The sequence below is a fragment of the Frieseomelitta varia genome, unplaced genomic scaffold (genome assembly GCF_011392965.1).
Source record: "Frieseomelitta varia isolate USP_RPSP 00005682 unplaced genomic scaffold, Fvar_1.2 scaffold_805, whole genome shotgun sequence".
Taxonomy (NCBI): Eukaryota; Metazoa; Arthropoda; class Insecta; order Hymenoptera; family Apidae; genus Frieseomelitta; species Frieseomelitta varia.
The window spans coordinates 298026-325393 of record NW_025110596.1 but is presented as its reverse complement, the minus strand read 5'-3'; the positions used below and the strand labels follow the sequence as shown (position 1 = coordinate 325393).

The window sequence follows — 27368 nt, the reverse complement described above, 5'->3', positions numbered from 1 at the left end:
TTCTTCTCGGTAATTGAACAATTATCGCGGTGGTTTACCAGACGAGGGAAGGGAATCGCGAAGAGTAAAGAGTATTATTAAAGGAAGCACTAGAGCATAAGTACTACCTTTCAGATCTTCTAGGCCTCGTTGGCCAACGAAAATTTGTCGAGGGTCGCACATAATTTACGTTTCTTTTTTTTTTGTTTTTTTATCAGTTCAATGTAACTTATATTATTTTAAGAGAATATTGGTAAGAATATTTATATTATTTTAATATTTATATTAACTTCAAAAATGTGAAAATTTTTAACGAGAACACCGAGAACGCTTGTTTTTTAAATACCAGTTCATCAATATCTGATTCGATACAGGTAGTGGCAATACGAGGAATATTTTCAACATGCTCATCTAAAATTTTTCTCCTTATTTTATTTTATTATTACATTATTACATTATTATTATTTTATCTTATTTTATTTTATTTCATATGGGAAAAAATCTGCTCGGAAATACAAGTACTCTCCAGAAGAGATATTATAAACGTGGTTAAAATAATAAAATTCCTATTCAATCGTTTCAATTTTACATAGCGCGGGCCGCGGATTGAACAGGCCTGCATTAGAGTAATTCCTACCTCCGGAGATTTGGCTTCGAAGAACAGTTTCCGCTCGCGGTAATACCAATCGTTCGTTTCCTGCCCCGCTTTAAATCCACGCACAACACCACACCTGCTTACGTCCATTCTTTGACTTGGCGTATTTCTTCGCGACAAACTCGACAAAGACCAGTTCTACATAACCAACGCGAGATATATGTACGTGCTGGCACATACTAGCGTCACCGTGACGCGGCAAAGTGGCCGCAACGCGTCCTCGAAACGACGTGACGGGAAGACACCTCTCGAGACTCCTCTTGAAAATTCCAGTTACAAAACCGAATGGCAATCGCGCGGCCTCGTAACGGTTTGCTAAACGGAAGGGAAAAAACGTAGCGGATCTAATAGGCCGTGGCTGTTTTCTTATTCGATTCAACCTAGAGATTCGAGGTTAGCAGTGCCAGCACGTTCAGCAGCGTGAGACGAACGGAACAGTCGAGGTCTTGGGATGGCAGTTGGCGTTCAGTCGCGGTGGAACGCGGCCCTCGCCTGGACCAAAAAGGCTTGGGAATCGTATCCGGAAACCGGTTCCAGAAAATACGCGTCACTGGCCGAATACGCGTCCCCTATATAATTTTACGGACGAAGCCACAAATTTATCTAGATATTAGCTAGAAGTTCTCCTCGCAAGGCAATGGCGGAGAGGCCTTGCCTTTCTCGGAAGTAATGGGTGTTTCGTGTTTCGGCGATAACGAAGGGGAAAATGAATCGGGGTCGCTTTTCGGAAACACCGTGGTTGGCAACTTTTTGAATAATTCCCCGGGGAAAACTCGCGATGGGACAATCCGTTTCCCCGGGTGTTGTTAACTCGCGTACTTCCAATTTCCTCCCTCCGTTTACTGGTAATTTCATTACACGATCTCCTGTTTCGCTGGATAAAATCTAGAATCTCCGGGGGACTAATTAAATTCGGCAATGCTCATCGTTCACGATTATCCGGTGAAAATTTTCGTTTCGCAAAAAGAGTCGACTTGTCCAATGGAGAAGCGGGTACGTACACATACTCGTGTTCAGAGCTGTTGACCTCTCTGGCTTCCGGCGTGTTTCCAACGCGGAATCGAGAATTCTCAGGGCGAGCGCGTTTGCATTCGCGACGCGTCGCGCAATGGGCCAGTTAACGTTCTCTCGAACTACGTATCTCGATTGTCGTGTGCAGCTGCCGACGTGAATTCTGCATTAACGCCTCGAACAACACGATTCACGCAACATCGGCTCGTTCTCGCGAGAGCTGGCAAACAGCCTGCGCAGCGTGTCCTCCCTACCTGACCGACGAATTCCTCGAATCGCGCCTAGACACACACCGCGCCGACCGAGAGAGAGAGAGAGAGAGAGAGAGAGAGAGAGAGAGAGAGGACTTCAAAACGCGCCGAATCTGACGCAGTGAATCTGAAAACGGGAAGATCATCGAGAGCAGCCGCTTCGAGTTGTTTTTTCTTCGCATTCAGATTCGCGTACGACAAAATCGCATCGTTGCTTTTACTGAGAACGCGAAACGCTCGTGATACACGTTTCTCTGTCGGCGACTACACGCCGTAGAGAAAACGCGAACACTAACGTAGCTAATAAGAGAGGAAGTAACAACAACGTACGTACATTTTGCTACTTAATTAGTAAAAAGGTAGCGCGAAGTTTCCAGTTATTGGCGTTGAGAGTTGGCGGAACTTTCGCAGCGAGAAACTCGAGCGTTACACCGAGAAAGCGGGACAAACGGAATCCTTTCTCAGGAGGGTATGGCGAAACTTTTGCGCAGAATTTTCTCAAGCATCGACTCCGGCTGCATGAGCGTTTCTGGTTCTCTCCTCTCTCCTCTTTCGTTCTTTTCCCTCTTGCTTCCTTCTTCTTTTTCCCTTTGCTCTCTAGTACTCCAAATGCGCTTTCTATGTATCGTTCTCTACGTGCATCGGTTTGAATATCCAAGCGACAGCGAGCCTCCTCCGAAAGCGACTCTCCTCGAGACATCGAGTTTATTTGCACGAGTGTCGGCGGACACACGGTGGCAAAGTTTCGCGGCTCGTGTGTTTGCGGAGTGGTAACGTGTTAATGCGTTAAACTCGGGGCACCTAGTTAAAACCTCGCTCCGGGAAGTTGCGCGTCAATTCCGCAATGTAAACCCGTGAACTTTTGACTAGTTTCTAATCTCGCGCCGCACCGCCCGCCCCTCAAAATTCCTAAGATTCGCCGGGGAATTTTCCGAGCCAGCGAACGACGTGACGAGCCTTCCGGAGTATCCAGAGAGCGTGAGACGAACGCACGCGTGGCAAGTGTGCTTCTTGTTTCACGAAAGTAGCGGCGAGGAACGAGGAAACTTCTCGTTCTCGGCGGTTTGTCGTTTGCCTCGGCATAATGCGGCGTCTCCTTTCCCCTGTCAACCCTTCAACTCTCTCGCAAAACAATTCCACGCTCGTAGCGAGCACGCTCCCGGCTCGTGCCATTTATCCACGGGGGATGAAGGACATCGTTGCTTTTTCACCCACGTCGCGGGAAATATTAGTGTACGGCACTTTCACGTTCGTAAAGAAATCTGTTCGCCAAGGAGAGGGAGTTGACGCATAACGTTCTCTCTTAGATTAACTTCCGTTTTTGTACGGCGCCTCTCACTTCCCAAAGAAATGCAAAAAAAGAAAGAAAAAAAAAGAACGACGTGGCACGTTCTGCGCGTTTATCACGCGGAAATGAATGAAAATAAAATTTTCGGGGGAATTTTTCCTCGCTCGAAGCTTCCTGCGTTTCCTTCATGGAGATCTCGCAAGGTGGAAGGTTAGGTTGGAAATTGAAGTCGCAGGGAGGTAAGAAATTAATTAAGAGGCGCCCGGGTACTATTTAAGGGACTCGACGAAGTGGCGCGCAAAACTCGCCGGGAGTCGGATATTATGCCAGCGGTGGCGAGAGTGCGCGAGAGCTCGTAACTCGATTCACCGGCGGGAAAATCGGCCCGGTTGTGCGGCTATTACGAAGCGGAATAAACTACGAGCTTACATCGGTGAATAGGCGCGGCGCGGGGCTCGCGTGAAAAACGCGCGATATTCACCCGCTACCCCCATTCGCGTAATATGTACGTACACACCACTCTACGAACTCCCGTCGCGCGATACATTAATAAATTCGCGAAGACGCCCTTCTCCGATATACATACATACATACGTACATACGTACGTACGTACATACGGGTGGAAAGAAATTCTACACCTTCGATTTGATGAAAATACAAGTAAAGAACCTGTCGCGAAATTTAATTTCTACGTCAAAATCTTTTTTTTTTTTTCTTCTTCTTCTTTTCGCATTGTATTTTACTCATCACGACTAATAGTTGTTTTGAAAAGTGGCAAAATGTTTAACATTGCGAACGCCTAGGTTCTAACAGCGACTTTATGGTTCTCGACGCGTGGATGTCTATTTTACGTAATTTTCGTATTATCAGTAATCAAATGATAAGACTAACTGTTCACGTTATTCGAAATATAAACATTACATCCACGCGTCCAGAACTATAAAGTCGCTGTTAGAACATACGCGTTCGCAATTTTATTTGCCATTATCAGGTTGCGACTTAGATTACGGTTCGTCGAAAAAACTTTCACTTTCCTAACGAGTAGAGTGCAATGCAAAAAGAAAAAAATTTTGAAATTCAAAATCAACATCAGATCGAAGGAGTGTAGAATTCATCTGTGATAGCCGCTGACAAACTTTTCTCCCCACCCTGTACATACGTACACACACACACACCGGCTCGCTGGCGATGTAATCGTTCGTTTTGCATACGTACGTACGTAACTTAACGTCGGCAAACTCTGCTCGTGCACTTCGTTGTGAAAGCTCGAGATAAAAGAAGATAAAAGAAAAGGGAGAAGGGGAAGGAAAAAAAGATGCCAGGAAAAAGCTTTAAATTCAGGTGGCGGGTTAACGCGCGTTTCAGATGAAATAAAAGAGCAACCACGTGAGAGGCTGGAATCGTAGTAGCCGTCAGGCCGGCCTTACGCCGATGCCCTTCGACGCCACGTTTCTCCCTTGCGATAGTGTGCGTTGAACTTGGCTCGTGTGCGAAAAAACCCCCTCCTGGTGCACGCCGAGTCGGCCCGGACCAGTCGAGTTCCTTAATGAGGCAGACGAGTTTGTACGAGTGAGGCGTGCATGCAACTTCTTGCCGGCTGGTGTTGGTGCACGCATACCTGCAGGTATGTGCCCATGTGGTACGCAGCTGGGGTACCTTCGTCTTCTATCGGAACCAGCCTCGCCACATTCCCTGCTCGGGCTACCTGGGAACTCGGTGTTTCGTCACGAGCTTCTCTCGTGCTCGTCACTCCTCTCGCTCGATCTCGGCGACCGCGAGGCTGCGATGTGTGCGTGCCCATCGCTGGTCAAACTTGATCCTCGACCGTAGAATTTTCGGAGCGATGTGTACACAAAGGGGCACGTATACCGCGCTCGATTCCTCGATCGGTGGTGATTTTTTGATTGTCGGTTCGTATCATTTTTCGGATGACTCGGTGGCGTCCAGTGTTTTGGTGTTCATCGAACGTGTATCGTTCGTGATCGACGATGCGGTCAGCGTTGACATCCGTGGGATTGTTGACTTATCGGTACTCGAGCGGCGATAGTTTAATTTCGTTAAAACGCCGCGCGAGTCCGCAGCGATGAGTTTCATTCGTTTCGGACGGCATCGACGCTCCCGGCGCTGGGAATTGTGACGTTTCATTAATTTAATTGAACGATGCCACGGCGCGGCGCGGGACTCGTTGCGTGATCCCTCCGCCTCCGATCTCATTCGTCTTCCGTGGCTACGCGGGACGAGCGAAAAATTTTCTTCCTACCTCTCGTCGTGGGAATCTTTCCCTTTCTTACCGTTGGGCGTCGAGCTGCGTTTATGAAATTGAAGACACGAACCACGATTTATGAACAGTCCCGGAAGAAAAATAATATCCAGCCATTTTGCGATGATACTCGCACGCTTTCCTCTCGAGAACACGTTCTTTCAAATTCGCGCAAGAGTTATCATCGCGTTCCGTTGTTTGTCGCAACGCAGCGCGATATTTTACGTTTTCTGGAATTTCGTCAAAACGATCTTAAGGAAGAATAGAAGTGAAACTTGGCGCCGACTCGAAACGTATTCGACACCGGACCACCGGTTGCTCCGCCCCTGTTTGTCGTCCCTCGATCACGATCCCGATCCACGCGGCAGTCTTGCCGCGCCAGCGCGATCGAGAGGATCGACGTCTGCGCATCGCGTCCCCGAAATCGTCGACTCGCCGGCGAGAAACCTCGTGAATAACACACACATCAGTGCAGTGAGACAAAATCGAGCGATCTTCTTCCGTGTTTTATCGTTTTTTGCGAACGATACTACTCTGAGAAAGATATCAGACATCTTGGTGGAAAAAGTCTGGAGATAATACTACGAGTGGCACGGTTTTTCTCAAGTGATGACGCGCAGATGAAATACGAGCATCATTTCCTTTTCACTCGTAATTGTGAGCATCGTTTATTCACCCGAGGTGTTTTTCAATCGTGTTATTCAAACTCGCCCGACCCGAACGCGTCTCCCTCGCATTGGGTCGCGTTCACAGCTCCGCAGTTTCGTTCGTCCGGCTTATTTTATTTCTCGTTTCATCGTCGAACACAGCTCCTTTTCCCGTGTTCCTCTGTTTTTCTTTCTCGCGTACGTATACATATATCAGCCGGGGCGCGTCACGAGCCGTGTTTTCCGCAATGGATTTCCACTGTGTCGCTACCAAGTGAAATATGCCGGAGCTCGCCGTAGCAGACAATTATTTTAATGCCCTTAAGATCACGGCTCTGAACCCTCCCCCCGTTTACGAGATCTTTCTTGGGTAATTTCTTAAGAAGGGTATCCGGCTCGTCTGCCGTTTCTTAAGCTTGTTTAATCTCTTCGTCGTCCCTTAACAACGCCGCGACGTAATCCAAAATTCATTGTCTCCCTCGAGCTTAACCTCGTTCCCAGCTCCCGTTTACAGTCTTTTTCCCTTTTTTTTTTTTTTTCTTGTCGCGACGCTGTCAAAATTTCCGCCGCCTCCTCCGCCTTTCCGCTTGTTACCATCAATTTTATTGGCCCTTGATACCTCCAAACGAGCTACTCCTTCGTTCTTATCTAGAAAAAGAATGATCCACTCCTCGTTAGGTCGTGACAAGTACCGTAGTAAGTAGCTTCGTATCGATCAATTATATCGTTCTTCTGCACGATCCTCTTCCTGGCTGCAACTCGTCCGTAACGAATTGCCTGATCCTTGCCCCGATCTCGAGCCAGTCGCGACAGTCGACGATAGCGCGTCGATCGTCGTAGGTTTGTCCGTGGAAACGACGCGCGAAAGCCGGAAGCCTGGGACGTTCGCGAAACCAGTGATTAATATTCGACGACGTTAATTTTACAGAAGGCGAGCCGAAGCGATAGTCCGCGCGCACTGTTTCGTTTCTCTCGCGCGCGCGCGCGCGGCTGATAACAGTGTTTGAGCTGTCAGTCGGTTCGTCGAGCTGATAGCGAGTCGGCTTCGCAATTAGAAGCCCGGGTGAAACGTTCGACGAACTCACGGCGAATTGATCGGTCGAATGAAAATTAGAAGAGTCGCAAGACACGTTAACTGATATTTCAACCATGGCTCTTTCGTACAGATAAAGGGAAATGGTGATCGTTACACGTGAGAACGTTGAATCACACGATCGACTCGCCCGGCGGCGAAAAGACAGGATTCTGGATGGCAGGCCGATAAATAACACAGCGGTTCTTGCTGAAAACAGAGAGAGAAAGATCGATTGTGGTTGCGAAAGTAGTGTGAAGAATTTTTATCCACAGGTTGAATCATTCTCTCTCGGGAGATCTGGAGCCAAAAGAATTCTCTTGCGATTCTGTGAACAACAACGAGTGCGTGGAGTTGGAATCGACAGTGTGTTAGCCGAGTGATAGTGCGACGTTTGTTCCTCTCGGAAAGTTTCTTCGCTAAAGAAGTCTATCTTCGATATATACGTATTTCTTGCCTCGATATTCTACGAGTTGTTTCACTCTGATCGCGCGCTACTCTCTCGGGACCGTGTCGCGCGGCAGATACATACTCGTTGTCACAAATCAACGGACGCGCTCCGGCGACGCTGGACCGATAGCGAGTCCCATTCGGCGCGCAATCAGGAATCATCGATGGCACGGAGCATCGAGTGGCTGTTGGCAACGCGCTCCGCCGGTTAATGCCGGCTGCGACGAAATTACGCTGTGCCAGCGCAGCCAGAAATTGCCAGGATAACGTGGCCGCACTCGATTACCGGGAGTAGTCAGCAGAAGAGAGATCCGGATCCCAGCGGGTGCGTCGCACTAAGGTACGTTATACATTACACGCCCGCATTTACACATGCTCGCGATAGCGCTCCTGGCCGGAAAGTAGATTCGCCACCCGTGATTTACGCGCCCCCTTTGGATCGCCTTCTAATTCCAAGGCGTCGCAACCCGATCTTGCCCCGATTCTTTGCTTTGTTTCCTTTTTCTTTCTTTTTTTTTTTTTTTTTGGTATTAGGTTTATATAGTTTATTATTTTAGTTTATATATTACTTATATATTATTATAATATATAACATATATAATATATAATATTTTTATATATTTTATTATATATATATATATAAATATATTATATTATTATATATAATATTTATTATTATATTATATTTAACTTATTATTTTAGTTTATATATTAGTTTATTTAGTATATTAGTATATCAGTTTATTTAGTATCTTTATATACGGGTATCCACAGGCAACGTCCTTTTTTTTTTAAATTTAACAAACATTGCCATCCAGTAACAATAATTTAACATAATTTATATTCTAAGTAAATATATCGTAAATATATTAGTGTGCTTACTGTTAAATTTGAGTGAACCATCTAAGAATGAAAGTGTGGATGAATTCCATACATTGGACATTTGATGCTTCATGAGTCTCGGAAGCACAATAGTGCCATTAATGCTGTTTATCTTGGATACCGGAACACGCGAGCGTTTGGTTTCGAAATATTTAAGAACAGTGATTTCAATCATTTCGAGTGTAAAATCTGGAAGACCTGTTGAGCTTGATGAGAATCTGTTGTCAGCTCTCATACAAACCACTCAGGAATTAGCCACGATGCTTAAAACTTCGTGATCCACGATGCAACGATGTTCAGAACAACAGAACAAGGTGCAAAGAGAAGGAACGTGGGTGTCTGTCCACTTTCGAGTTGGAAACAAAATTCAACGTGTAACCATCTGCCTGCAGTGCACTTTCAGGCATGTAGGTTAAGCAGAGATCCTTCTCTTCGACTGAAAATTGTTACCGAAGACGAAAAGTGGATTCTACACAGCCAATCCATATAAGAGAAAACAATGGTTGACACTAGGGCACAGGATCGAAAACTTTATACTCTTATACTTTATACTCTTCTTGTACTTTTTGAGAAAGTTGGCGCGATTTTCCTCGAAATGGATAGGATATACTGGCGGATATGTATCTCGAGAATATTCGCGGATAGTAAAGTATCTTGCGCGTTCCGAGTTAATTGTCAGCTCGTTGATATATATTGGCAATAATCAGCTGTGTCGCCGTAATTGAAGATAGAGGCGGCCTGCTCCGTTCTCGACGATTCCACGGCCGTTCTACGGTATCATTCACAGAAACCTACGCCGAGAGGATCCCTCCTCCCTCCACTCTTCAGCTTGATACGAAGATCGAGTGACGGGGGCGAGCGTGGGTGTGCTACTACGCTCGTACGATCGCGAGGCTGGTTACCGCGCAAAACGCGAACAAAGAGAGTTTCATGGGCGCGGTGATGAGTTATCGCGGCGGTCGCTCTCGGTTCTCTTTCGTCTCGATCATCCGTACGGGTATAAGTCGCGCCAAGTCCCTTCCTGTTGGATCCTCAACGATTTTATGTATCCGCGATCGCCTCGATAAATTCGTTTGGACGTACAGCGAAGAGCATAACTGTACCCGTGATAATGAAAAATCGTAGATGATTTAAATTGGTAAAAAACAAAAAACTTTGTGAAAAAGAAAAGAAATATCACACGACGATCAACTTGCTCTCATTTCAATTGAATTGAAGCTTCGATTTTGACAGTCGCGAGTTCGTTTCCTTCGAAGGTGATTTTAATTATTTCTAGGCGATAACGAGTGCACTCGACGAAAATACAGTAAATACGTTTGAATACGCGAGATTAAGTTAAATTTTAAATTTTTTTGCTGTTTCTTTGAAAAATTTTTAATTTTATTGATGCTACTTGACACTTTTTTTTGAAAATTATTCCATAAAAAAAAAACCATTGAAAGATCAAAGAAAATGTAGAGAAAAGAAACTAAAATTTTCATCAATTTTCAAACATAAAAAGAAGAAGGAAATCAAATATTTGTAAAATTAAAATGATTAGAATTAATTTGTTTTTACATTGTGATTTCTCTGAACTTTCCCTATTTTCTTTGTTTGTTTTGTTCCCTCGAGATATTCTAAAATGTGCTAAAATTACAAATATATATATATAATTTTTTTTACCTAAATTTCACAACAAATAGCAGAAACGAATTTTTCTTTCTGACGAGTATAATCGACGTAAACGCTTAAGGAGTTAACACGCTTGTGCGTTGTTTCCGAAGGGCAAATCAGCGAGGTGTTCAGTTTCATCGGCTCGATAAATAAAATTTGAATCACCGCGACCGGCGATTGTTGGCCTGGGGAAAAATTAACGCGATCGACGCGAAATTATTGGATGAAACGGGAGCCACGAGTTAACGAACGGCCGAGGCGCTACGGCGCGGCGTGCGTGGCCGTACGTACGATAAAGCTTGACAAACATTCACCACGGGCCGATTCATATACGTATATTGCCCGCGATTATCAGTCACCGAATGAGCCGGACAATGCCGGACGAGAATGACCGCGCTCTCTCTCGTGTTGGTTATCTTCGTGTGAATGCACTTGCAGCGCGGCTTGCTTCGAAAAGAGAGAGAGTTGCCTCTTGTAACGAGCGTATCCGGTACAGGGTGGAAAGAAAAGTTTGTGCTATCATAGATGAATTCTATCGAACTGATGGAAACACTTGACCTTGAATTTCAAAATTTTTCTCTTTTTTTTTTTGCATTGTGTTCTACTCACCACGAAAGGACCGTAGGTTCGACCTAATAGTTGCTTTGAAAAATAACAGATATGTTTCTTAATTCATTTAATACTGGACGTGTGCGTTCTAACAGCGACTTTATGATTCTAGACGCGTAGATGTGATATTTATATTTCGAATAACGTTAACAGTTAGTTTTATCATTTGATTATTTAGACTCACACTGATGCTGCAACTATGGTAAATCAAGTCTCAGCGAAACTTACGAAACTCGCGTAAAATAGTCATCCACGCGTCTAGAACCATAAAGTCGCTGTTAGAACGCACTCGTGATTCTTTGAGAAACTTTTTTACCAGTTTTCAAGAAAATTACTAGATTCCTTGGGAAAGTTTTACCTTCGTGATGAGTAGAATACAATGCAAAAGAAAAAAGAAGAGAGTTTGATGTTAAAATTTCAGGTCAAGGTCAATTTTGCGGTAGATTCTTTACATGCATTTCCATCAAATCGACGCATGATAGCCACGGACAAACTTTTCTTTCCACCCTGTACGAAAGCGAGCAGCAAAGACAAGCAGCAGCAGCGCTGAAGAAATCGAGGATCGTAGAATCGTTCTCCGCGAACGTCCATCGTCTCCGATATCGTGGAATCAACGCCTTCGTTAACGTTAACAGTTGTACGAAGGAGAATCCAGCGAGAGACTCGACACGCACGTCCAACTTCGTTTCACTCCTTAATTTCGACGAAATTGAATTTTTTTCGATCAGCCAGATGGCGAATCGGGAGAGCCCCAGGGGACGTGTCAATGAACTCTGATCGATTATAATAGGTTCTCTCTGTCGGACTGACGATTCCCTCGATCGTTGAGAAACTCGTGAGCTGTGTGTAATATCTTTCTCGAACGAATCTGTGTGAATCGGATGAAAGTAGAGTCGCGAAAATAGGGATTACACGTTGGGCGCGTGATGGAAACGCTTTCGACGTTTTACGCTTTAAACATCTGTCGTGAATCCGAGGGTCATCGTTGGTTTCGAACGTGGTTCCTCGAATCTCTTTTTCTTCTGGTCCAAACTTCGAGCAACAGCGATATAAATAAGTCGTAAGTGTACGGTCTGCAGCTTCATCTCGCGTCGCGGAGGTATCTCGCGCGACTTGGCAACGCACATTGTCCTGTCAGAAGCGGCTACGTGGTTTATTTGCAGAGAAAAAAACGACACGCTTCTTCTTTGTTAAACGGCCTTTGGTAAACGGAGAGAAATGGAACGGGAGCAGACGGAGAAAGGGAAAGCAGTGGCCCCCGGGGACCACATCTGCGGGCCACGAATCAGGCCCCACGTGGCGAGAACCTTCGGTCAAAGTAAAAAAAAAGTCGCAAACGGTGTTCCCGAAAGAAGATGTCGAGAGTTTGAAAAGAAAATTTTTGTGAAAATTTCTTGTTCGTCGCTCGGATGCGGAAATTCGTGTGCGTCCCGTTACGTCGAGAAGATAGAAAAAAAAAAAAAAAAAAAGAAAAAAAAAAAAGAAAAAGAGCAGGCAATAAATATTTACGAGCAGCCACGGTTGACTTACAACGTCAGGCACGAGCCAAGCGCCAAGGATCAGCGACCGTGAAGCGATCCGCTACTTTCAAGCTTCGCAAGCCATTAACGATTAATGGAGAAAAGAGGGGGCTTAATAGAGCGAGGTGGCCACGGTCGGGGTGTCGCGAAATTTAATCGCCAGAGGGAAGAAGGGGAGGACGGCACACACTTTCAAAGGAAAACAGAATCCTTCTTTTTAATCGTAGGTACCAACGTGTTACAGTGTAATCGCGCGTCGTATGATAAATAGGCAAGGAACGATCAAAGGGTGCACGCAATGCGAACAGAAATAGCGATCGTTTCACGGGGCATTTCTATGCGTGGCTCGCTCGATGCAGTTGCTGCACAGGTCATGCACCTCAAAGGCTAGCCTTGTCAGGGCCATGAATAGCCCATCGGCTTAGGGCTGCGGCGGGAAGGGAGCTCTCCGTGAAAGGGCATCGAGTGTTTTCAGAAGATACTCTCGAGAACCACTGGGGTATACCATCCCAGAAGAATAGAGGCCGAACGGCACAGATTCCTGCGCCAGAAGTGATACGTCCTATTCAAATGGAAAAGATCTTTTTTTTTCCGAGAACGTGGAGAAGGAGGAGAGGAAGGGACGTTTTTAACCGCGGCGAAACTTATTTCCCTAGATTTTCCCAAGAAACTGAGCTCTTCTCCTCAGGAAGCGATACTCGTTAGTTTCCTTTTCCTTCGCTCACGTATTTGTAACGGCAATAACTCTGACATGCAGTCTGATAAAGTCGACATTTTAAGTCCAGTTCAAAGCTAGTCGACGTTTAATATTACCTCTACGAACACAGAGATGATATAATATTCCATTAAAGGTAGTAAGAAAATAATGAAACTTTCGTAACGAGATGTACAGTGTGGAATGAAAAGTTTGCCCGCGGTTATCGTAGATGAATTCTACACCTCTGATTTGATGGAGATACGTGTAAAGAACCTGCCACGAAAATTGACTTTGACCTCGAATTTCAAGGTCAAACAATTTTTTCTGTTGCCCTGTATTCCATTCATCACGAAAGTATAACTTTTCCAAGGAACCATAGGTCCAACTAAAATGGCAAAAAAATTTCTTAATCATTCACATACTACGGACGCGCGCGTCCTAACAACGACTTTATGATGGACGCGTGGATGTAATATTTATATTTTGAATAACGTGAACAGTTAGTTTTGTCATTTGATTATTTAGATTCGTACTGCATGCTGCGACCGTGATAAATCAAATGTTAGTGAAACTTAATCCAGAACCATAAAGTCGCTGTTCGAACGCGCATTCAAGGATGAAGAAAATATTTTTGCCATCTTTCAAAAGAACTGTGACCTATGGTTCTTTGGCAAATTGACGAGTAGAATACAACGAGAAAAGGGAAAACTTTTTTTCATCAAGTCGAAGGTGTAGAATTCATCCATGATAGTCACAAACCTTTCTTTCCACCCTGTAACGTAATTAAAGAGGGAACATTGAAACATCTGATCATCTTCCAGCTGCCGCGATTTTTAATATCCTCGGGACGAGATTTCTTTTTGCTGTTCATTAATATCCGTATCACGTGCGTCGATATAATGATACCTCGGTTACGTCGCCGGTTCTTTGTGGAAATGATTGATATTCGAAACGTGGCTTTTCGCCAACGTTTCGCGTACTCGAATCGAAAAATTTCAATCGCCGCGGCTCGTCGAATTCCCGTTCCCGTGATTCCGGGTAAGAAGAGAATAATACGACGCTGATACGTTTTAATTACGTCGTGACAAAATGTCCATCATCGCACTGATACGTGTAATCTTATCCATCGTCGGAACCGTATCGACCAGCATCTACAGCAGTGACGGCGAACCTTTTTTGAGAAGTAGGTTAAATTTTGTTCATTATTTTTTTTTAGTACTGGCTCGTGGGTCACTAAGTCCGTGGCGTCACTTGGAAAGGGGGAGGGGAGGATGGTTAAAAACTACTTTTCTTTGGTTCTCACTTTTATAATCCTTTGAAAAGTTTCCTTTTTGTTTTACAACTTTTACTTTTGCAACTGAAGAGCAAAAACTAAATGTCGACGTCAAAAAATTGATATAAAAGGGGTGACATCATGCCCAGTCACCCCTGCAATATACATTAGATATATATACTTTATTTCTTAATATTTTTTATTGTCTGTCCTCTCTTTTATTATATAAAGAACTAGCAAAGCTACCCATTCTGAGAATAGGATCTAGTGTGTTTTTTTAGTGTTTATTCCATCTGTTTAATCGTAAGCGCAATATAAAATTTTTTGGACACAAGTAACTCGTATAACATTTAAGACTTAAAATACCTATATGTATATATATAACCAAGTCGTAAATCCTCCATAAAACACAATTATGCATTTATTTCTCACTTTAAAGCTCTAACCGAACACTTGTAATTTTCTTAACATTTTTTGAAACGAGGGGTTCGAAAAATAATTAAAATTCTTTTATATATATATATGATGATAAGTTTATAAAAATCAACGCGTGGGTCATTTAAAAAGCCTGCGTGGGTCAGTGTCTGAGGGTCATAAATTCGCCATCATTGATCTACAGGGTGTTTCCTCGAAAGGCCCTTTTTGAACAACCACGTTCGCGTTTCGTTCGAAATTAGACTGTGTACTTTCTCTCTCTCTCTTTCTCTTTCTCTCTTTCTCCGCTCCTTTATTTTACACTTCGTCGCCCATTGCTGAATGCTCCAATCGCGTGACCATCTGTGACCTTATTCCTTCCTCGTGCAAGATTATCTGATCGTGAGATAAATGGGAATTTCGCTACACGAGACTCTCGCTTCCTATTTTCGTACGATCCTTTGGGCTTCAAACGTTGATTTAACTTTCTGATTTACCTTCCGCAGAATCGTAGCAACACACCCTGTACGCAGAAACATGTGTGCGTGTGTGTGTGCACGCGTGTGATTGAACAGCATGAAGGAGGTACATTATCTGACGTTATGTAGGTGAGCATCAATCCGTTAGAAAGATTAATGGTTCGGCGTTATCAGGTAGATACAGCGAAGTCAATCTGTAGGTTTTTCAGAAACGCGCGAGGTCTTCATCCTCGTTCGACGTGCCGAAAATTCGTTTATCACGCTCGACAAAACCACCAACTGCTTCGCGCGGTCGTTTTTCTTTCTTTCTTTCTTTCGTCCTCGTCGTAGCTTCACTTTTACGCGCCCCGATACTTTTATATGCGAGAAATCCTTTCTCGCAACGCTATATACGCTATAAACGTGTAAAAAGTGAGCGCGATCGAACGTGTCTTTTATTCGGTTATTGTCAAATTTCCAGAATGGGAGTGCAGTGTACAAATCTGACTCGTCTGTCGTCGGCGCGATCGAGCTTGCGCGTAATGCGTTTCATACATTCAGATTTCACAGCCGAATGGAACGTTCATTCAGAATTGTCGGAGGGAAACGATAGACGATAGAAAAGAGAGAGAGAGAGAGTAGGGCGAAGCAGAAACGAGATTAAAGGTCTCGTCGCGCGATCAATTGAGGGGTCAAAGGAGGCTTAAGCATCGCGCACAAGCCTCTCTCATCGAGCCAAGCCAACGCTCGCGAGTGTGTTTTCGCGATTGATGCGTGCAACGATTATCAACCCATTGAAAAAGAAAAAAAAAAAAGAAGAAGAATAGAGAGGAAAAAACGGTGCCACGGTCGAGTTACCCACGCACGCTCTTCACACATTCCTGCCTCGTTCCGTTGAAGAGGCACGCGAGTCTTTCGATGAATCGGCGAGATACGTACGCACGTTCGTACGTTGTTCTCTCTCGTAGAGATGTCCCACTGTTATTGGCACCGGTCCAACAGCGCCTGTTTAAAGAACCGTGAAGCAGCGCGGTGGCAACTGCCTGAAAAACGCTTCCCCCGATGCCGTCTTTATTCACACCCCGTGTGTAAACCGGTCCGCAACCGAATAAATCGAGAAACGTTCTCACGGTGGTAGTTCTCTTCTTTACGCCGTTACGTTGCAAGGGTATTTAATTAAAGAATTACACTTTACACTTTACACAGCAACTATTTATCTGAACGTGACAAGGAATACCTCCACTTTGGAACTGATAGATGTAAAAATATTGTAACACCAGCTTATGCTTGCTGCAATGCTGAGCTATTTCTGTGGATCCTCTCCGTTGCGCTTATATGTCCCTTCCTATTTGTCAAAGTATCTTGGGATACTCATGCGCGACTAATTTCTAACAATTGGACGTTTCGTCACTTTTCTTTACGTCACTTTTCTTTGCGTTCGCGACTCAACGCTACTAAAATTTTTAATTTTATTATTATTTTCAATATTATGCTCTTTCTCTCTCTCTCTATAAATATATAAGCTATTTAAATATTATATATGTATTATAAATATAAAATAAAATATAATAAATATATTTTAAGTAAAAAATATATAATAAAATATAAAATATAATATAAAAATTAATATTAATAATATATAAATAATATTAGTATATAATAAATTTTCAGTATTATGCTCTCTCTCTCTCTCTCTCTCTCTCTCTCTCTATAAATATATAAACTATTTAAATATTACATATGTATTACAAATATAAAATAAAATATAATAAATATATTTTAAATAAAAAATACATAATAAAATATAAAATATAATATAAAAATTAATATTAATAATATATAAATAATATTAGTATATAATAAATTTTCAATATTATGCTCTCTCTCTCTCTCTCTTTCTCTCTCTATAAATATATAAACTATTTAAATATTACATATGTATTATAAATATAAAATAAAATATAATAAATATATTTTAAGTAAAAAATATATAATAAAATATAAAATATAATATAAAAATTAATATTAATAATATATAAATAATATTAGTATATAATAAATAATATATAAATAATAATATAAATATTATTAATGTTATTAATATTAATAGTATATAAATAATATTAGTATATAATATATAATATATAAATAATATAAATATTATTAATATTAATAATATATAATATAAATATATTAATACAATTAAATACAATGAAATCAAGTATTAGCTGAGAAATTGACGAAAATTTATTAATTTAATAATAACGCAGAGTGTCGCATCAGTCGGATCGACAACGAGTCTAAAGATCGGCCGTCCCGCTCTTCGGATGCAAAGAAAACGCATCGACCACGCGTGTAATTAGTATTCGCTCACGAGCGATCGTTCCAGCGATCGGGACACACGCAAAAGAGAACGCGAGGCATCGAGTCGTGTGTGGTCCCTCTGAATCGTGCTCGTCACTCGTTCGTCGTCTTCGAGTCCTCGTCGATTCGATACGAACCATTCGATACGATTACCACTCGAGACACTGGAATCGTTCGTGTGTGGTATTTCGACGTAGAAATCGAATCGGTCAATTAGGAATTTCTTTTTTTCTTTTTCTACGCCCCGAACGTGTTAAAAATCCAATCGAATTTTCACACTCACAAGGGAACATACCTGAGTGTGAATCATCGATTTTGATGAAATTTGGCATGAGTGTAGTTTTAAGAAAAAAATATTTGACCCGTACTATTTTCTTTTTATCGGCAATCGTCGATGTTGAAGGCGTGAAAACTACTCTCAAAGTTGAGGGAACACATCTTGTTAAATATCTCGGAAATTATTGAAGATTAAGACCAAATTTTTTCGTGTAAATTGATGAAATTAGTGTTTTTCTTAACGATGAATTTAATGTATATCATTTTGTTCAAACAATATATAAAAAAATTGTTTTTTTAATAAATTTTTCCAAGTAAAGTTAATAAATTTTCTTGAACATTTGTTTACGAAAGCTACATATTCAAGAACGGAAATTACGAATAAAATAGAATCTTGAATTTACACCGTAAAAAAAAATTCATTATTTTCAAATTTTTCTCGTTGGACGTGCAGAGCAGTACAGATATTTCCATTTTACGAATATCGGTTTTAACAGCGATAAAAATGTACGTTGCCAGCGTGATGAAGCTTTGTTAGAGATCGTCTAGTTTGATTTCACATTCGGCCGATGTGAAATTCATGCGAATGTGTGCCAAGGAAAGTTGCCGCGACCAGAAATCCTCGAGTTTTCCTTTTTTTCTTTTTTTTTTTGGCTTTTTACTTAGGCGGAAGCTTTTTTCTTTCGATAGTAACCAGTCGAACGGCCCAACGATCTTGTCAAGTCCGAGCTGACTTTGATCCGGATCGAGATCCGGTCCAGTTTCAGTTATAGGCTTCAATTGAGACCCAAATTACACTGATTCGACGGGCCTGAATTGACCGGGCCACATGTCATCCACTTGCGACTTCTTGTTTCTCTCTTTCCTTGAACTAATTACGCCTGGCCCTCCACTTTACGCGGCACTTTTTTTACGCGGTAAATTACAACTAAACTATTCATGCGCGATATCGATTTACGCGATTTACCAGTAGGCACGCTGTAGACATTGATTCAAACGTTCAACGATTATTGAAATTTCAACGAGATTTAAAGAAATGTTGCAGCGAATATGTCAGCAAATTTGTGAACACTTGGCAAAAGATAAATCATTCGAAAAAATTCACATTAACGATGAGGGTAACTGTGCCAATTGAAGAGAAAAGGTTGATCGTTTTGAATTGCAGTAGCGACAGTGACGCCGAATAAAATTTACTTTTGTTCACTGAAACGTCATTGTTATTGTTATTTAAAAAACAAGCTCATTGTTCTCGTTAAAAATTTTCACACTTTTTCAATTAATATAAATATACTTTTCCAATCGATTCTACTGTTTCACTGTAAGTATATATTGTTTTAATATCCTCATAAATAACATAGGTATACATCGAACTATACCTAACCTAAACCTAACTCTTAAATAGGTATACTGTTTCACTGTAAGTATATATTAAAATAATATATTATATAATAATAATAATATATTTAATGTATATTAAAATAATATATACTTACAGTGAAGTATATATTAAAATAATATCAATCCTCACAAATAACATAGGTATACATCGAACTAAACCTAACCCAAACCTAACCCTAACGTAGGTATACTGTTTCACTGTAAGTATATATTATTTTAATATATACTTACAGCGAAGTATATATTAAAATAATATCAATCCTCATAAATAACATAGTTAAACATCGATAAAAAAAATATACAAACTATGTACGGCGCTGGACAAATTTTTGTTTGGCCAACGAAGTTCGAAAAGACTGATGCTCCAGAGACAAATGAACGTTTCCACTTGTCCAGCGAGATAATCATCTCTTCAAATCGCAGCCGCTCGAGTTCTCTGTCCCGTTAATCACCGGCGTCTTGGCACCGGAATCGGCACTTTTTCTCGATTTCGCTCGAACGTACAATAATTTACCGCAAGTGGGCCAATCGGATTGGACGCGCACGATTCCGGAGCGATCCAGACGAAAGAGAGCTATTTCGTTAATAATTAACAACGAACGATATCAGAGGGATCGCTGAGTGCTCGGGCGCACGGACAGCGGCGGTAACGCGATCGCGGTAACGGTTCTGGAGGTGGATTCAAGATCCGGGTCAGTGCATCTGAAAAATAGGTTTTTGCCGTGGCGCGTTCCGTCGACGTCGATGGAACGCCGTCATTCACAGTGCCGCGCTGGTATGTACTTTTTCGAGATGATAATTACTGAGGAACCTCCTCTCTCTCTCTCTCTCTCTCTCCTCTCTTTTCCGTTTTTTCGTCCCTTTATTTACCAGGTCCGAGCATTGTGTCGACGAACGTCATTGTCTTCGGAAGAGATACTTTTGTTGGTCGTTTAGCGACCCTGAGAGTGAAGAAAAAAAGAAGAGAGAGAGAGAGAGAGAGAGAGAGAGAGAGAAGCACGAGCGGCCGACGACGTCTTAATTGTGGGTCAATTTCAAAGAAAGAGAGAGAACGAACGAGGCCACAGGCGAATCTCCACTCTTACTCGCTCGAATCTCGCGTCGCGGTGGCCCACGGCCGATATCTCGACGAACAGATCTAAAAGTAGAACTCCGACCGGGAGATCCTTGAGGCGAGGCCGTGTGGGAAATGTTAGAACGGTTAGAAGTACGTACGTACGTACGTACGTACGTACGTACTTACGTTTGACGGGACCGTCGGTTTAATTCAATTTACGCTACGCCCGCGATCGTATTCCCTCGCCACGTGAATCGAAACTCACCTCTGCCGTGGCGCGCGATAATCCACGGTACGTTCCGATGTTGAAATTTTTCTGACTTTAGCGACATTCCGTCGTGACATATCGTCTCTTCTCGTTGTAAACACACGAAACATTGAATTCGCTCGTCTGTAATTGCCCGGTCAATTTGTAGAACGACGATCGATAGGCGATAACGCTTCCAGCTTTACACAAATCCATCGCTGGTTAAACAAACCGGTAATTTAGGGAGAAACGAGTTTGGCCAATCGGAGCGTACGTAGTTAATTAGACGATAATTAGAAATTAATTTGTACAGCATTCCAGCAGCGGGGAAATTTCTGCTTTCTGATCGAGACGGACATGCGCCGAGATCCGAAACGAATGCTCATAAATTTCTCGCAAACGTTTCCGAGTTCGCAAGGTGAATCTAATCTGTCGCGATGGCGCGTGTATATACGTGTATAAATGTGCGCGACGGGCGTAAATACACTTCTTGTTAGTCAATATTCACCGTGGAAACGGTCGGTCGGGCACATTGAATTCCAATAGGCCGTTATGGTCTTTAACGATTCGACGCACGAGCACGTGGCCGGCCATTACAATATCTAATGCGTCCCGGGCCCGAAAACCGAATTAATTCCGGCCGGATATCGGTCAACTACCGGATACTTTGCCATTGGTGGAACGTGCGGTCGCTGCTTAACCGGAAGCCGATGGAAGAACCGTTTTGCGGAAGCGTGTCCGCGTACCGTCGTGGCATCAAATTTTCAGAGAACAACTCTTGAACACTCCCTCCGATGGAACTTCACGATGGAATTTCGCTTCAAATTTCGACACCACTTAATTTAATCTTTTTTTTGAATTTTCATTGTACGTATTGCTCGATATTTCTGAGCATTTCGAAATGAGATTTTAATTTTATAGCAGTAGACTGTAGACTAGTCTCGTCGCCTCAATTTTATTCACTGTCATGGAGATGGAGATCTCTGCTTGTTGAAAACTTTGTAAATTCTTTACGTCGACGATTACTTGGTGAAAATTCTCGAGCTTCTAAATGGCTAGCCAATCGCATTCGAACTTACCCGAGTCCTTTTAATTGTTCCGCTGGTGAAACTGAAGCGTCGTTTCCAAAGAACACTACATGGATGCTCTTCAAGTCTTGAAAGAAAGAGTCGAAAGAACGTGCAAAGAAAACACAGACTAGACTGTGATTCGGAGCGAGGGAAAGAATGTTTAATACTTTATTATCGGTACCTATCGCTGACTTGACGCTGACGCTTGTTACAGGAAGAAGAATTCACGAAAATGCGAGCACGTGATCCCACGGTGAAAGATGAACGATGAAATAATATTAAAGACTCTAACCGGTGGCGGCAACATTCCGTTCGCCGACGAGGATGGCGCGGTATCGAGCGGTGTCGAGCATCGCCGCGCGGAGAGACGATCGAACGTCACGCGGAGGGAGCTGACGAAAGAAGCGACCGGTCCGAGCCCGTGTCCGAGGAACGTGCAGAGTTTCACCACATTCCGCTCGATAGTTCAGCATTCGAAGATCGGTCAAGAGGGCGAGCATCGCAACGTCTCGATGCTGCAAAAGGGCGCCGCGACGTTTGCCCAGAGGGAGTCTCAGGCTCAGCACAGACAGATCAAGCAATCGCCGGCACCGAGGCGGAACAAAAACGAGACGGTGCTGGAAACGGGTTTCGAGCACCCGCTGCAACGCTACGAGAACGCGGTGCTGAAGCATCAGACGCATCAGAGGGATCGAGGGAAACGACAGGCGAGCGGCGACCGGCAGCAGCAACAGCAACAGCAACAGCAACAGCAACAGCAGAGTTACTCGCAGCACGGTTACTCGAGCAGCGACGAGAGCGTAGTGAGGAACAAGTCGAAGAGCATCAGCTCGATCGACACGCAATCGGTAAACAACATCTTGGACGAGTACGAGGATCTCGATTACAGGAGATCGTCGGACCTGAGCGACGTCGGCAGCATCAGCGTGTCGAACTTCGAGGCTGTCATGATGGATCAGCAGAAGAAACAGCAGCAAGAGAAGTCGCGGGTGTTGGCGGCCGCCGCGAGGATGCAGCCCAAGTGTTCGCCGCCGAGCCGGGAGAAACCTCAACCAGTTCTGAAAGTGAACCAGCAGACCCAAGTGAGACAGCGGTCCCGCGAGAGGCAGAAGGAATCAGGAGTCAGACACGTTCTGCCACCGTCGCCGACCGAGCCGGACAATTCCTCCTCGTCTTGCGTTTCACCGGCCGCGGCTGTCACCGTCGACAACAGCCGGATCAGAGTCCCGGAGGTGTTGCTTCGCAAGGGAGAAGTTCAAAAGAGGGTGGACGAGTGGCTGAATCAGACGCAGAGCCAGAACTTCCCTGCTCCGACTCGGGAGAAACCGTTGACCAGGTCGAACAGCAGCGCCGATCAGAAGAGCCAGAGGAGGTACCGCCAAGACTCGAGGTCCAGATCGATAGACGAAGGAAGAGGGGAGAAGTTGAACGGGACGTCGTCGAGCTACGACGACCTCAGCCGCGCGGACAAGAAGCAGACGGAACGCAAGCTGGTGGACAAGGTAAACGTCGGCGTGAATACCAGCAGAGGCACCTACAAAGAGTATCTCGCTTCGAAGAACAGAGGCAAGCAGCAAGATTACGGCTTCAGCGCGTCGAACACCGCGATCGGTAGGTCGAGAGATATCAGCCCCTCGACCGGCTCGCGAATTCCCCAGAGGGGACCTCTGAGCTCCAGCTTCAGATCGAGACGGTTGGAACCTAGCAACGTGGCGAGTCAGGCGGATATAGTCGGAGGAGATTCGTCGCAGCATCATCAGGCGGAGAGGAACTGTCGCGTGAGAAACGCTGGCGACAGCAGGCTGACGAATTTGGCAAAGACGAGAAACGAGTCGGATCATGGCAGGATATCTGGAGTAATCGGCGTAGCTACCGGTGTTTCCACCGTAACGACTGGCACGGGCACGAGCGTGGTGACGACGAGCAGCGGCACACTGTCGGTTATCCCCTGCAGGAAAGCGTCGTTCAAGCGATCTCAGAATCACGATCAAAGCACGGCTGGCGCAACGACGAGAGCGCTCGTTAAGGAAGAGACAGGCCAGAGAGCGAGAGGGGCCTGTGAGGGGAGCAACGTCGTCTCGAAGGGCCCGAGCAACCTTGGTGACCAAGGCGAGCCGATCTCGCCAAATAAGGACGGAGAAAGTAGGCGCCCGGCTCTCACGAGCGATTCACCGCGAGCCGATGATAAACCAGCCGATGCCACTTGTAAATCGGCGGCGGAGTTCTCGAGAATCGTGGATCGGCCTACGCGAGATGTCCTGAGGATTACGACCAGCGAATCGGCCGAATCTAGGTACATTCGCGAGAGAGACAACAAGAGAGACAACAAAATGGATCAGACGAGGCAAGAAACTGTTTACGGTGCCGTTGGCGCGCGTGTCCGGTGTCTTCAAGGTCAGCAGGAATCCCGCGTCACGAAACCTCCGAGGAATCTCCAAGGCGGCATCGCGCCGTCGGAAACTAGAAAGCCACCGGTTCTACCGAGAAGGGATCAGGACTCCGCGAAGCATGACAACCGCGGCATGAATTCGCCGATCGGTTCGCCGACTCAGTCCACCTTCAAGCCGAACAACAGTCGCGTGTACGCGGCGTTGCAGCTGCTGAACGAGCAAAACTCGGCAAAGTCGAGATCGACGGCGGGCAACAACGGCGTTCAACCATTGGAAAGGTCTCCGTGCAGATCGCACTATTCCTCGCCGAATCACGTGGAGAAGATTTACGAGCGTAGCCTGCAGCCTCAGGTGATTCACGTGGATGACCTCCAATCGATTCTGCGACCTGCTTTGCAGGTCTCTGCTTACGGCGAAGGTGGAACTGGCGGTCGATTCGATCTCAAGTCGCCACCCAAAGAAGCGGTTATACTCGACAAGCGAAACGAAAAGCAGCCAGAGGAAGAGGAGCAGGAAGAAGAAGAAGAAGAAGAAGAAGAAGAAGAGGAGGAGGAGGAGGAGGAGGAGGAAGAGGAAGAGGGGGAGGAGGAGGAGGAAGAGGAAGAGGGGGAGGAGGAGGAAAAGGAAGAAGAAAAAGAAACAGAGGTTTACGAACGGGTCGGCGAGTTGCGGTACGAACACCTGGAGACTATCGAGGAAGACGATCAGAAGAGCGAGGCATCCGTTTGTAGATACCCGGAGATCGGATTGAGTCAGTGCCTGAAAATTCAGCAATGCCTGCCGAACGGTAGATCGAGAGGTCCTCCTCCTCCTCCTCCTCCATCTGCTCCACCTTCCGCGGAGAAGAAAAAAGAAGCGGCGGCGACGTGCACGAAGCGAGACCAGCAGCAGAACGAACCTGCCCGGACGTTCGTCACGTTTCGCTCGTCCGGCTTCCCTCAGGGCATCAAGACGACGAGCCTGCAATCTCGATCGACCGCGACTGGCTCGTCAGAGTGTTGCAGCGAGCAGGAGGAGAAACGGGAGGTCACCGAGCCGATCGCGATCGTCGACGACGACGACCTGGAGATCCCCTATCCGGATTCCGGGAATTTGGTCGTCGACAGAGGCCAATCGTGTCACACGCGGGAGAACAGCAATCTATCGACCGCCACTATCCCCCTGGACGAGCTGGAGAGTGAAAGGCAGGCGGCAAAGTTCAAGGCCGAGGACGCGCGTTTTCGATCGAACGAGATGCCCGGGCAGACAATGGAGGCGGGGTCCCACCTTCGGCAAGAGCCTAGCCAGAAACCGGAGAAATGGGAGGCCGAGAAAGGGGAACGGACCAACTCGCGTGAGATAGACGGGTCGGTGGTGAACGAAGTGCTGGTGAAGAATCTTCAATTCAAGCAGGATTTACCGAAAGACACGGCGGAGCGTAGCCCCGGACTCGGCGACTCGTTCGGCAAAATCATCGAGCACGCCGCGGGCCAACAGAGACCGATCGTTTTCCACAACGTTCTGTGCGACAATTACGAGAACGTGCGAAACGCCAGGTTTAAGGAGAGCAAAGTGTACGTGACGAAGGAGGAGATGGAGCGGCAAAGGCTGATGGAACTGCTCAGGAAAGGAGACTACGAATCGGCGAAAGCGGTGAGTGATTTATTTATCAGTTTCTTTCTTGGTTCGATTGTTTCGCACCTTGGACCATTTTTTTTCTTATCGCGATCAAGGTGCGTTTTCAACGCGACAGTAGTAAATTACACCTTGAGACGCGAGACACGGTAAAAAAAAAAAAACGAATTTTATTCCTGGCTGGCGTTTATATGCGATACTTACACGTTACGCGATTGACTCTGTATCGATCTCGGGATCTTAATCGGTTCCAGTCGCGGAAGGTCGTGGATTTTCGCGAATCAACGATGTTTCACGGGCACGAACGGAGGGAAAGTTTTGTCGCGACTATCGCGATCGCTTCGGCTAGCGTGAACCGGGTCGTTTCAATTCGATCCGAGATAAGCTCCGGTTGGAAAGATACGGTTGACAGCAAGCCAATAATTACATTTATCGTTTCGCATCGAATTGTACACCGTTGTGTCCCGCGCGCCGAGTCAGCGGTTCTTTCCAATAATTACAAGTCGGTATTAACCGAGATACGTTCGATTTGCTCTTTATCTCGATCCGCGTGTGTACACGGAACGGTCATTTACCGGGCGGGGGCAAAGCCTCTTTCGCTCGTTTCTCGTGCCCCCGGTGCTGTTTCGTTTCGCTACAGTTTTCCATTTACGCCGACTGCCTGACCGATGTAATCTCGCCGTTGCAACGTCGATTTCGAACTTCACGAATCTCGCCCCGCAGCGATTTTCACCAACTGGTGTAAACAGACCGCGTCACAGTTGGCCAACTGCCACCTAATGGAAGCTACTCGCCCTCTCTTTCTCTCTCTCTCTCTCTCTCTCTCTCTCTCTGTTTCTCTGATTACGCGAAACGCTCGCTCCACGAACGCTGTCAGCTTGCGTTAACTCGTCGCTGAAAAAATAATTCATCGAAGGGAATACACAATCACGTCGGCGTCGCGTGACGAAAAGAAGCGAGACTAACTGAGAATAACGTGAAGCACGCGTCCGTGAAAGTCGTTGCTCGTGGTTACTCTTCAAGATGCGCGAGATCACGAGAGACACGAGACACCGCCGAGTAAGAAACTGGTGGCGCATAGACGAAGGTGGAAGGGTAGGATTTATGATTCAACCGGGCTGGGAACCGTGCATTAGGTATGCGGTTCAGCGTACTCGCTTTAACGCGCGAGAAAGATGCAATAAATTGTAGCACGCGTGCTAGTACGTCTCTCGGAGGGAACGCGCGAGGCTCAGGAACCTTGACGAGGACTTTCGGCCGCTTCGTGCTGCTTCTTTTCTTTCTCCACCTTCTCTAGTCGGCTACCTGCTCTCAAAGACGCTGCAAATTAATTTTCCCTCGACTCTATTCAGCGAACGAAGCGCTGGCCCGACGTTGTAAATCGTTTTCACCCGGCGCGAATCGGACGAAATCCTCAACCTTTTGACACAGTGCTCCCTCGCGCGAGATGACTCGTGACCTCGTGCACGGTTTCGTCTTTCTCTCTCTCTCTCTCTGTCCGCGGGGTCCGTTGAAATTTTAGCAAGCCAGTAACGAATCGCGGATTTCACGGTGCATTAAGGCAGCATTCGAGGCGGCAGGCGTTAATGGGACAGATTAATAAGAGATTTTTCAGGACGTTGACGGTATATAAGCAACGAGGGAGCGCAGGTTTCGCGTGCATTCGCGAGCTCAATTAACTGTCTGAGCCGTCGTTGCCAGACGTCCGATAAAACGCCCTCGTGTTCTTTTATCGGTCCGTTTCAAAGGACTCTGCTCAGAGCCATTACTGGTAGCTGATTTCTCATTTTCGTCAGTCGTAATTTCGCGCCTCTCCGGTTGAAAATTACATT

The 27368-nt window shown here is 45.1% G+C and overlaps 1 protein-coding gene across 2 annotated transcripts in view; it reads left to right on the top strand.

Annotated features, from left to right (window-relative positions):
• Positions 1–7052: 7052 nt before the first annotated feature.
• Positions 7053–27368, top strand: part of LOC122536168 — a 210390-nt gene continuing 190074 nt past the window's right edge. The window contains exons 1-2 of one of the 2 annotated variants that reach the window (XM_043668315.1): positions 7053–7954; positions 21747–25554. In XM_043668315.1, the coding sequence (XP_043524250.1) occupies positions 21793–25554 (3762 nt within the window). In that variant the 5' untranslated portion in view covers positions 7053–7954; positions 21747–21792. The remainder of the gene's footprint in view (positions 7955–21746; positions 25555–27368) is intronic. The other variant, XM_043668314.1, reaches the window with a different exon arrangement.